Below are 12,547 nucleotides of genomic sequence, written 5' to 3'. Positions count from 1 at the left end.
CACACCGCACGAACATCGGCACAGAAACAATATGTCATCTATGTTACGTTGAGTAATCTTATACTATACAATACAAGGTGTGTTTATTATAATAAACACAAGGTCTCTCAGGAGAAGATAGTTCCCATAAACGATTTAAAATTAAATAAGTACAATATAAGAGGTAAATATTTTATAAATAAATGGTTTAATAAATATTCAACAGTAGATACTTAATAAATACTGACGGTTTTCTTCTGTTTTTGTTTCATATTATTTACATAAACTTTGACATAAACGCCTTTTGCGTTTCCTTGTTTCGTCATGTAAACATTATTTGTGCGTGTTATTTTTATATATGAACACAATATTATTAAAAGTACAACGTATGTGCAAAAAGATTTATTTCACCTAAGAAGCAGAGAATGTGTTAAATAATTGTGCTATGGTGTATTCAAAGTAGTTCAAGCAACTTTCATATTTTAAATTTCTGTGCCTTATTGAAACAAAATTTTTAAGTGAACACTGTATACTTTGAAAGAGTAGATTTTCATGAGTAGAAAGCATTTCAAAGATTTCATCGCCAGCCCCGTTCTTTTAAATTCTACTTTTTGTATTAAACTATCAGTGTATGGAAAACTCCAAGTAGAAATTACCTTTTTAACTAAAAAGGTATCGAACAATTTTTCAAAAATTTATCTGGAGTAGTACAAAGTTGAAGATCCAATATCAAAAACTTCCGTAGAATAAGTTTATCAATACAGTAAGGACGAAATAAAGATAAGGTCGTTGGAGATAGGTGGTAGCGATAAAATAAAATCTATATTAAAATCTTCGAAACTCCCCCATCTACAAAAGAAGTATCTTCATACACGAGTTCTTTTGCAAACTATGCAACGCTTATATAACAAATATTTTCATATACCGTATATTTTATAAAAATTTTTCGGAATATGCATAATGAACCACCTTGTATATCACCGTAAAACACAATAACAGATAATTAGGAAAACACAATGGGTGCTCTTCGTAATGTTTTATTACAGAGCCAAAATTTATAGTTGTTTCGTTCATTTTCCACTGTTCGCCAGAAGTAATTACACCGAGTAAATAACACTCATATTAAATATCTCGCCATTATGCGCAAATGTAAAACAATTCCTCTAATAATTTTTAATAATTGTTTAATCATTTTAAATGAGCATGTTTTATTGAATATCCATAATTTTAAGGCAGATCAAATTTTCACAATCATATTTACATTTATTGCAGGATACGCTTGTGAACAGTGTATTTACAATCCTATAAATTATATTAAGCCTACTCCACGTTTGTTCGCAATCAAATGTTTAAAAATTTTACTAAATTATATTGTTATTATACTCTTATAACAATTAGACTGTTCAATTATGGTGTTTAAATAAATTTTTGTAGACGTTACGTTTATATGAACATATTTTATAATATGCTTAAGCTGCTTTTATACCACAATTAAGTTTCTATGATATTCAAACAATTTTTTTAGTATTTCTAAATATTCATTTTTGTGTTTGTGAAAAATGTATAATTTGGACTAGAGATTACACATTGAAATAAAACATCATTTTGCGTTCAAGCTGGAAAAAATATACATTTACAATAGCATACGCAATATTTAACATTCTAATCAGATTATACTTCAACATCATCAAATATTTTCAAACTAAATTATTCGTAATCTCAAATGTTTCATTGTTCCCAACAGATGTTCTTTTATTTTTAACCAAAAAATCTTTTTACATCAACAATAAACACAATTGTTAAACATCGTTAATAAAATATTTTCATTATTTGAAGAGACCAATCTTCTCCAGAGAAACCTTGTACGTTGTACATTCATTCGTACAACAGATGCAGTGATAATACATACAATAATACAATACAATGTACAATAATTAGGCCGAACATGTTTCACTGAATGAAATTTCTTTGAGTAACTCGTACGTTTATAAAGCATATAAAATATCGTATTTACATAGGAGCTAAAATGTTTGTCTTCTTCCAAGCGCATCGTTTAAAAAATTAGATTCACAATTTCGATAACCAATACCAAACCGAAATAAGATACACACCGTTACAAGTAACAGAACTCGAAAGGAGCTCGTTGGCTAACTATGCGTATTCTCTCGTTCGAATAACACAAAATAACATTGTTTCGTTGACTCCAGTTTTAATTTCACAAAGAATCGTGATGGCACAAATTCTCGGTTAATTTGCGCTGTTGAAGCACATCCGTTAATTGATCCCTTTCACGGTTGAGATAAATGACGATGAACAGGGAGAATCTTGATCCCATCCGAAGGATTTCCCTCGAACAACCGTTTTTTTTTTTTTCGCTATTGGACACTGACGTGACTACGACAGGGCAAATAGTAGGATTATGCAGATGGCCGCTCTAGATTGCAGGAGAAAATTCGAGCTTGTACCCCTGGATGACATCGATTGTGCCGTGTTGTCAATTCTTCGTGGTCGTACGTCGCCGCCGACATTTTTTCGTTCTTTTGTCACGCTGTTTTCAGCATCGTTATAGTCGCTGCTGCTTGCTCTACCATGAAGCCGTATATCTGAGAAAAAGTGATTGATTTATTAGCAGTGGCGATCATGCGTTAACAAATTCTTTAAAGTAGATATGAAAATAATATTGCAGAAGTTTCCATCGTATACGATCGTATCAATAGAGATGTAAAGAGTTTTTATAAAATGTTTAATTTTGAAATGGAACTTCTTAGGATATACGAATATCTTTGATAAAAACAAAAAACGAAAAATAAAATGGAAATTATTAGAAACGATTGTCCCCGGAAAAATAAATAAAATGTAACTTACTTTTTCATTTATTCATAGCTGTATTCAAACTACAGGAAGATGAGTATTAGATGAACTGCGCGAAAAGTTAGGTTAGCTTTAAGTTAGCTAACAGGAACGATTATACAACTTTGTCGTAACCTCTATATATATGTCATGGTCAAGGTCATTGAGCTATACTATTCAATATACATACTTACCACGAATTACAATTATGCATCATAAATGTTTTTACAGCAGAAATGATATTAAATTATGTTAAACACCATAATTCCTTCCCTAACTAAATAATAGTAACATACTTATAAAATCATTATTTTCTGTATTTCAGTAATGTTTCAGATATTATTCTGAGCATGCTGACACATATTTTATTAAACATATTATTCACATATTTTATTTACAAATAATTGAACATGAAATTAATTTTTATTACAAAGATATTATCTCTTTTTACGTTATATCATGTCAGTATTTAAAATAAAAATTCAATTGTACATGATTGAGTTTTGTTCTGTTCTTCAATACTAAATGAAAAGTATGAAAGTTATTTTTTATAGTGATTGTAATTTGCGAGGGTGAAATTTTGCGCAGGATAGCTTTCACGAAATAAAGTGATTTCCCTTATAAGTATCTACCTTCATTCGTTTACTCTTTCATTCTATCGTAATCTCGTTTCATTTATCATCTCATTATTCCCTTCTCCTTGAAGGGGTCTTGGAAAGTAAAATAGAATTTTCATATTCAAGCCTCATATCACAGTTAATGGCACTCAAAAAACAAATAATGCTTTATCTATTAAAACAGAGTTTCCCTTAGAATTTCTATATTGTTCCACTTAAAATTCCTTAATTGTTATACGCATTTTGTTTCCTTTAAATAGTTTCCTACAAAAAGCACTCCATTACATATTGACAACAAGTAAACATGTATTTGCGGAATATTTTATTCTTTCGCAATAATCGATTTCACCCTCGTTACAGTTCAAATAGAACCATCTCTTTCAAAAATGACACTGAATCTACTTTTTGACCCAGTTGAAAGGGGGAGAAAATTTGACGAGTATATTTTTTACTCCTGTCATATGTATATGACCCACACTTTCTTTGTTCTATTTCTCACATTTACCGGGCTGTATCATTTTTATTTAAAAAGAGCCGTGAAATATTTGAGCAGGTCCAACTATTAGATAGTTAAATTTATTGGGTAGTTGACAGGGTAAAAGAAACCCTGTTTTAATTTACGTGCAATCAAGAAAATGTAGTTCAAGTATCAAATAAATATGACATAAATAATGAGTTCAAGTATCAAATAAATATGGTATAAAAAATAAGATCAAGTATCTAATAAATATGATATAAAATGAGTTCAAGTATCAAATAAATATGGTATAAAAAATAAGTTCAAGTATCAAATAAACATGGCACAAATAATGAGTTCAAGTATCAAATAAATATGGAATAAAAAATGAGTTCGAGTATCAGATAAATATTGCATGAAAAATAAATTGAAGTATCCGATAAAATTATATAAAATTTGTATCGAAAATATTTTTTAAGAAATCACATCTATAAAAATATAAAATTTATCTATCACTTAAAAGTCATAGCAATAATTAAAAAAAACTTGAAACTAAATTTGTCACGTTATGATTAATATTTATTGTACGTTTCTCTGTTCATATTATCTTCTTTTATTTTATTACATATCCATATATTAAACATCACGCGTGAGTTACTTTACACTAAACGTATAAATGTTATTCAAATATTTAAACAAAGATGCCCCAATTTTGCATCTGCTCTAGATGACAGTCATTTTTACTTCATTTTATTACGTCAAAAAGAAAATGAAAGCTTGTTCCATAAAATCCCTTCGTACGAAGATTGCAGAAAAATTTCATAACAATTTCCACCGCCCAAAGTGGATATGAAAGGTTTAAATCCACATCCGAAGTGAAATGAAAGTATGCGGAAGACAAATAGCCAAGATTGAACGTTCAGTTGAAATTTGTAATATTCGGATTTTCTCGAAACGACAGATTACAATTGAATAAAACGCGAAATAGTCAGAGAACCCTGTACGAAAGTTTCCTCAAACGAAAGATCAGATTACTTTTCATAGTGAAGGCGACGTGGTAGTTCATAAACCGCCGTGGGATTTCATCAAAATCCCGTTGAGAACGAAGTGTTTGTCGCCTTGGAGAAGATCTACGGCATCGTGCCACGTTGCTGAAAGTTCGCGGGTAAATTTCACGTCTTCCTTCGAACTTTCCCTTCAAAAAGTTTCTCACACCACTGTGCGTAAGTTCTCGCATTACGCCGGGGCCGATGATTTAAAAGGAAGTTCTCAGGGAATTTCTAAGCGGGATAACGTATTTACGTTAAAATACGCCCGCCGTATCTACTTTTCATTTATACCAAAGTTCTTAATCGAATATTCTACTGTTAAGCTTTGTGGCTAGCGAACAGAGTGTTGAATGCAGTTTTAAATTTTATCTCCCGTGGTTTCTTCATCAATTTTTTATTTTCCTCAACATTTCCCATAACAGTTCGTCAATTAGGAGAATACTCGTTCTAATTATTTCTATCTCGAACTTTTTCATTTTAACGTATGGCGTATTTCATATTGAAATTTTCTGTCATTTGACAGAAAAGGGTCAGATTTGATTAAGGCTACTTTTATATCCAAACTGAATTGACTGTTAGGTTAAGTTGACTGAATTGACTGTTTTGTTCTATTTTGGAAAGGTGTATTTTGTGTCTCTATCTGTTTTTTGTTCTTTACTCAAATTAATAGCAATAACTATTGACACCTTCACATAAAATACATACAGTACATATTAATTAAATTATTTATAAAATTTTTACTGCTAATTCAAACATGGTAGATAATTATAAAGTAAACTGTTTCATTATTACATTAGTAATCACAAATAAATATTTTTGAATAAAAGAAGAAACTAATATAGTCAAAAATTTCTTCCATAATATACTAATCTAAGTGGTTAATTTAAATAGTTCAATTATGAGATTAAAGTTTTACCTGTGACATACATATTTAGTATAAACCTCAAAGAATTATAATAAGTGATACTTGCGAAATTAAACAGAATAATAAAAAGATATAATAATTTAATTCCATCGTTGCTTTTTCTACGTGATACATTTGATCGAATTTTTGCTTGGTAACTACAAAATGTAAACATGCAAATGTGGCTGTACTCGTTTGAATATTCAAAGTTGCTTCAACAAAATCGCAAATTTTGCATACATGTACACTGTCAACGGTAAAACGAAATGACAACTGAAATCTGATTAAATAAACATTTTTTGCGTGTGTACGCAACAATTATGAAAATCAAATATCAGAAACTGATCCTAATAATCATAGTGGTCCTTTTTTCCTATTTTAATTTTTGTTAATAAATTACTATTTGTTTTAAATTATTTTAAAGTAATGGCAGTTACTCACCATCATTCCTAAGGATATTAGTTAACGACCTATCCGTCCCCTGTTTCTGGATTGGTTCCTCACTGGGCAATGGTTCCTGTCGCGAGTTTTGAATATTCTCAACTGAAAATTAAATTATTCGCTTCTCTGTAACTGTTGCTTTACTTAATATTTCATGCTTATTTCATTAACTGTTACTTTTGAATTCACGTTCTGAATACTCAATTCTTTAATTAAAAAACTTTTATTTTCCTGTATCGAAATAAACCATCAGCTGCTTCGATTAAAAATGTTTTATTTCCCCTTCCTTAAACACGATTTAGAGAGTACGTTTATTTGTCTAAATTGATTGATTGGCAAACTGCATTTTAAAGATAGATGCTGCTGGAAAATTTAGTCAAACTTTTATATATATTTTTTTTCGACGAAGTGGAATTGCCTATCGAAGCCTGTCTCTGCAGAGTGTGACGGATCGTCAATTTATCAAAACAAAAGTCAGTTTGGTGGCCATCACAAACTTGTTCAATATTTATTGCAAATTATTGGAAAAAGTTTAAAATGAACGAAAATCACGTCCATAAATTAATTTTGGAAGGCCTGATAAACTTGGTACATGACTTATGATCGTTCTGAGAGGTTTGATCATTTTTTAAATTAAATATTGCAGCTTTCAGCAAAAAAGATATTCGTCCAAAAAGTTCTTTATTTTTTATACGATTTTCCACTCTTAATAGTACATAAATTTTATACGTAATCAAAGTTTATTCAATAAAATTGTGGATGCATTACGTTATTATAGTAGTATATAACAACCTTAAATGTGCAGGCAAGACCGTAACAATTAGAACACGCTTCCTACATAACTTGAAATATGCAAGATTTTACGAGGAAATATAATACCTTCATTAAATTTTACTATGTACATTAGGCCCGTTTCTGCACCACTGAACATATATGCACAAGAGAATATTGCAATACTAATTACAAATATTAGTACTTTCAAGAAATTTACCTTCTTCGACGGTGGAACTTGGAGGCGTTGTCGTTCTGACTTGTGTCGTTGGTGTTGGTATATCTGTAAATTATTTAATAAAATTTCAGTTACATTGTCATATAAATACATCTACTGTCATATAGTTAAATAAGTGAAACTATACTACTCTTTAGATAGTAAAATTATTCTTTAAAAAATTACAAAAAAATTCTTGAAGTATAAATCACTAATATTGTAATAATTTAATTAGTAGTACAAAATCTGTTAAATAGTAATAAAACTTACGGTAGAGTTTAATATTGCCATCCGTTTCTCCTAGGGAATTCTTCGATATGCATTTGTACGTTCCATAGTCGGATTGTGTCACCGAGAATATTGTAAGTTTCATCTGAATCTTGTACGCATTGTCCGTAACCGACTGCTCGTATTTTTCTCCTGAAAATATTAATTTCAGCTTCACTTCAAGAAGTTCATATTAATTATACAAAAGCACACCATTTGTAGACATAGTGAGCAACTAAGTACCTACATTAATTAATTTGTGACTAATTTTCTGACAGCAAAATTGTTAAAGAGTGAAACATTTAATTATGGCTTGCACCGTTTGTGGCTTCCGGGTGCAAATTATGTTCAGAAGGAAAATGTGTTCCATCTTTGTCGCTATTATGGGTGGCTATATCGAAGGCTGATTGCAGTTACGTACATCCGAGGCTTCTCTTTATTAAAGGAGAGTGTAAAAGAACCTAACCGCTACTTTTACATTTTTTATTTTTACGTACGATAGAAAAATTTTCGTTAAAGTTTCATATATTCTCTTAAAATCAAGTGGTACGAGGCAAATAGTAGACAATTTTTTAAAATTTAAATTAAATTAAGTTTATTACTATTAATCAATGTAGAGCTACCTATTATAACTTTTCAGCAGCGAGAATAGGATTAATTAAATATACAATACTCTAGCAATAATAATAAAAGTTAAATCACGTTTTATGGCAATGTAATATACAACGCAGGAAGAACTAGTCTAATAAGTTGCAGCTTTCACTTAACATTTGAATGTGGATTACAAAACGAAATATTCAGACATTAAATATTTATGTATCTTCTTCGAGAGATCTTACAAAATGGACTAAATTGGTGCTGAAAACATTTCTGCATAGCTACAGAAACTTGATCATGAAATCTACGTATAATACACTCTTATTTTCAAAGGTTATAGAATTACAAAGTTACTTGCAGTCAAAATGAGCAAAAATAAATTAACATAAGAAGTATTTGTAAATGTTGATGAAAACCTTGAAGAAAATCAACAGATTTTGAGAGAACTATGTTAACAAACTTCGTATCAGAGTTACAAGGTTACTCACTGTCAAAATGTACAAATAACACACTAATTAACATAAATATTATTTGCAAATCTTCATAAAAACCCCGAAGACAGTCAACCAATTTTAAAAGAACTCTCTGAACAGACTTCATACAATAAAGAATTTATTCAATGAACACATCAACCCCTTTGTTAAATTCAAACGTCTACACAAAACGCTTCGATAACAAAAAGAAGTTGTACGTTCAATTTTGAATAACTGCATACGTCTGCATTCGTATCCGAGGGATATTCGTTAACTAAAAGTTTCGCTGAAAAATTAATAACAGAGCAGACATCGTTTTCCCTCGGTAAACCGCACGCCACGGGCGAAAAGAGCGGCGCAAAGAGCAGAAGTCATGACAATCACCTGCCATTAAACTTGTATACCACGTCCAGCAGAGCCGGAAAACGTCTGGTTTGCGATGCTTGAGAAGGGTGCGAGTCGTCGCGATGCAGAAAGGACAGTAATGGCATTGGTAAGTAGCCCGAGGCATGGCGCTATATACAGAGCTTTTTATGCCATACTGTTCTTCGTTAGTTTTATTCGCGTGATATTTAACGCTACTTAATAATAATCTACCGGGGTGTCGAACACTATTGCTCATTTCATTGCCATTGTCGCCATTTTTATTTTTATGGTTACGGATTTGGAGGTTAGATTGGTACAGGAAGGAGAAGACCTTGAGAGTTCTTATAGTGTGAATTTAATTGGTGAAGTTCTTGAGTATAGTAGAGTATGGTGGAGATTTGGTGATCTACAAATTTGGAGACCTTGAGAGTCCTTGTAGTGTGAGTGTAGTTAGTGTAGTTCTTGAGTGTAGCGAAGTATAGTGGAGATTTGGTGATCTACAAATTTGGAGACCTCGAGAGTCCTTGTAGTATGAGTGTAGTTAGTGTAGCTCTTGAGTGTAGCGGAGTATAGTGGAGATTTGGTGATCCAGAAATTTGGAGACCTTGAGAGTCCTTGTAGTGTGAGTGTAGTTAGTGAAGTTCTTGAGTGTAGCGGAGTATAGTGGAGATTTGGTGATCTACAAATTTGGAGACCTTGAGAGTCCTTGTAGTGTGAGTGTAGTTAGTGAAGTTCTTGAGTGTAGCGGAGTATAGCGGAGATTTGGTGATCTAGAAATTTGGGGACCTTCAGAGATTTATAGCGTGAGTGTAGTTAGTGTAGTGAAGTGTAGTAGTGATTTGGTGATCTAGAAAGTTGGCGACCTTGAGAGTACTTTTAGCGTGAGTGTATCTAGTATGTGCTCTTGAGTATGTAATCTGTGAAATGTAATTTAACAATTCGTCAAAAATTCTCCGAATAATTCACAGAAAAATATGAGTCGAAAATACTACGCGTATGTGATTAAATTAAAATTCAGATAACCATGCACAAACTCCTTTTGTCATTGAAGATATCAGAAAATTTGGAAATTGACAATTTTTGCAGTGCGTACTAATTTCCAAATTATGGAATATATTTCAACATTTTTGGGATTTTTCTTTTAGGAAAGTCGTCATAGAGGAGAAATACTTTAAATGGAAGATTTATTGCAGATAGTACTTGGTTCATAGCTATTAACCCATTTGCAACGGATGACGTATTGGTACGTCAAGGCTGGCCATTCTGAAATGATGGACTGGTATGTCAAAGACGTAACGAATATCTTTGAGCAGAAATAAATGTATGAGAAGGAAAACGTTGTTGTTACTTATTTTAGTAAGAATTTCTCTCATTTTTGATTGCAATATTGGAATTATATTTGACAATCATATTTTATATGTAAAGTTATATGTATCTTATAGGTTTTGCCCGTGAGTCTGTTATTATTGTGTATAAAGTTAAATTAATATAATGTTCAAAATTTTTGTAAAGCTATTGTTTCATTTTTATTGCTACGTTTTTTCAATGCACCTCAATTATTCACTGTTACATTCATTTGAGACTATCTCAAAAAGATTAGTAATACATATTTTTTGGTTTATCTCAAAATGTATATAATGACACTTTTTGTATTAATCCACAATAATAAGTGATGTTTTTTAGGCTATCCAAAAATGTTCATTATTATTGTTTATATAATCACAAAATGTTTAACGATGTTCCTGTTGGAATATCCGCACCAGATCATTCGTGTATTTAGCATGTCCATTAGAATCCACTGTAACAGAGAGATCTATTCCATTACCCATTGGTTTCCATTATGACATTGCTGTTTCTATGCCTAAAATCGCACAAGGTTCATTTTCTCATAGTACAGCTGTAATTATTTGTATTTGTTGTCGGTAAAGACAACTGTTGATATGCTGCTACAGACGCACCTGGATTATCGGAACACCCATTATCCGAACTCTCTATTATCTGAACGTTCTATTATCGGAATGTTCTATTATCCGAACAATACATTTCGTACTGCTAGTTCATAGGGTGTTCCATTACATGGAGAATTCTACTCGAGAGTGAACAGGCAATAGGAAAACGATTAAAAAAAATTCATTAAATTAGCATGTGATAATTTAATCTTATTGCAGTTATAATAATTTTTGTGCTTTGATAACATGTGGCAACTTATGATAAGAAAAAAATGATTGACTAAAGTGGTAGTTAATTTTATCATGGCAAATTAGGGTGATGATTAAAATTAAAAATTAAAAACTAGGGAGCTGCTGAATACTTAAAATGACAAATTAGGATGGTGCTTAATATTTAAAGTGACAAATTAGGGTGGTGATTAAAATTCAAAATGAAAAATTAGGTTGTTGCTGAATATTTAAAATGATAAATTAGGGTGGTGATTAAAATTCAAAATGAAAAATTAGGTTGTTGCTGAATATTTAAAATGACAAATTAGAGTGGTGCTTAATATTTAAAATGACAAATTAGGGTGGTGATTAAAATTCAAAATGAAAAATTAGGGTGCTGCTGAATACTTAAAATGACAAATTAGGGTTATGCTTAAAATTCAAAATGACTATTGAAAGTAATGCTGCTTAAAATTCAAAATGACAAATTAGGGTGGTACATAAAATTCAACTTGCAAAATATTATTTCGACACCTTCATATTTTCTATACTGAAAAATAGATATGGTTAAAATTTGATTGATTGATTATAAAAGCATTTTATAATTCTTTAACTCGTTAAGTAATTAAAATTCATAATTAAATAAATAAATAATTATTCATATCAAGAAATTGTAAATGTTCACTTAATGCACGTAATTGTTAAATGTGTTTCATTTAAAATAAAATATTTATATAAAATCGTAATAAATAATTACAATAAATGTTCACGAGACACATTTCAATGATGTAATGAATTTTTACGAAATACAGACATCACATAATAGTAAATTATTTAATACAATACTTGTTGATCGTAAATAAAATTTGCATCGCGATATAGGAGACGGTAGTGTCAATAATCGAAGTATTATCTTTTGATGCATTTTTACCGTGTGGAAATTGATAACAGAAATCAATTCATATCTCGTGTTCCCTCGTTATTTGTAAAAGGAAGTCAGTAGTCAATAATTAATGAACGAGGGATGTAATCGAAACTGTTACCATTAACACACGTGATTAACTCAGTAATTATTAATCACGAAATGATTACACCTATGATCGTGATTAAACTAATATAGCTCTCATTTCAAACAGTCTACGTGTTTATGTGCCTTCGGTACATTTAACATCGTTGCGCAGGAAAACAATCCCTCGTTAAGAGTTAATGATGCTGTTACTGATTCTGGTAAAACATTAATTAATTACTCATTGAGTGATAACAAATTATTACTTTATTATCGATTACAACAATAACTCATAATTATTATTTTATTGTTATTAAAATTGTTTAAAAATTGTAACCGATGGAATATGGGGAATTTATTATATTTAAAATAACACAAAAACATAGTAAGTTTT

The 12,547-nt window shown here is 30.6% G+C and overlaps 1 protein-coding gene across 1 annotated transcript in view; it reads right to left on the bottom strand.

Annotated features, from left to right (window-relative positions):
• Positions 1 to 1,146: 1,146 nt before the first annotated feature.
• Positions 1,147 to 12,547, bottom strand: part of LOC100881123 (neurotrimin) — a 200,147-nt gene continuing 188,746 nt past the window's right edge. Inside the window, exons 7-10 of the mRNA XM_012280659.2 lie at positions 7,556 to 7,705; positions 7,289 to 7,351; positions 6,298 to 6,399; positions 1,147 to 2,582 (exon numbers count right to left, since the gene is read on the bottom strand). Coding sequence (XP_012136049.2) covers positions 2,374 to 2,582; positions 6,298 to 6,399; positions 7,289 to 7,351; positions 7,556 to 7,705 — 524 coding nt within the window. The 3' untranslated portion in view covers positions 1,147 to 2,373. The remainder of the gene's footprint in view (positions 2,583 to 6,297; positions 6,400 to 7,288; positions 7,352 to 7,555; positions 7,706 to 12,547) is intronic.

This window comes from Megachile rotundata, chromosome 1 (assembly GCF_050947335.1).
Source record: "Megachile rotundata isolate GNS110a chromosome 1, iyMegRotu1, whole genome shotgun sequence".
NCBI classification, from domain to species: Eukaryota; Metazoa; Arthropoda; class Insecta; order Hymenoptera; family Megachilidae; genus Megachile; species Megachile rotundata.
This window is presented reverse-complemented; position numbering and strand designations above follow the sequence as displayed.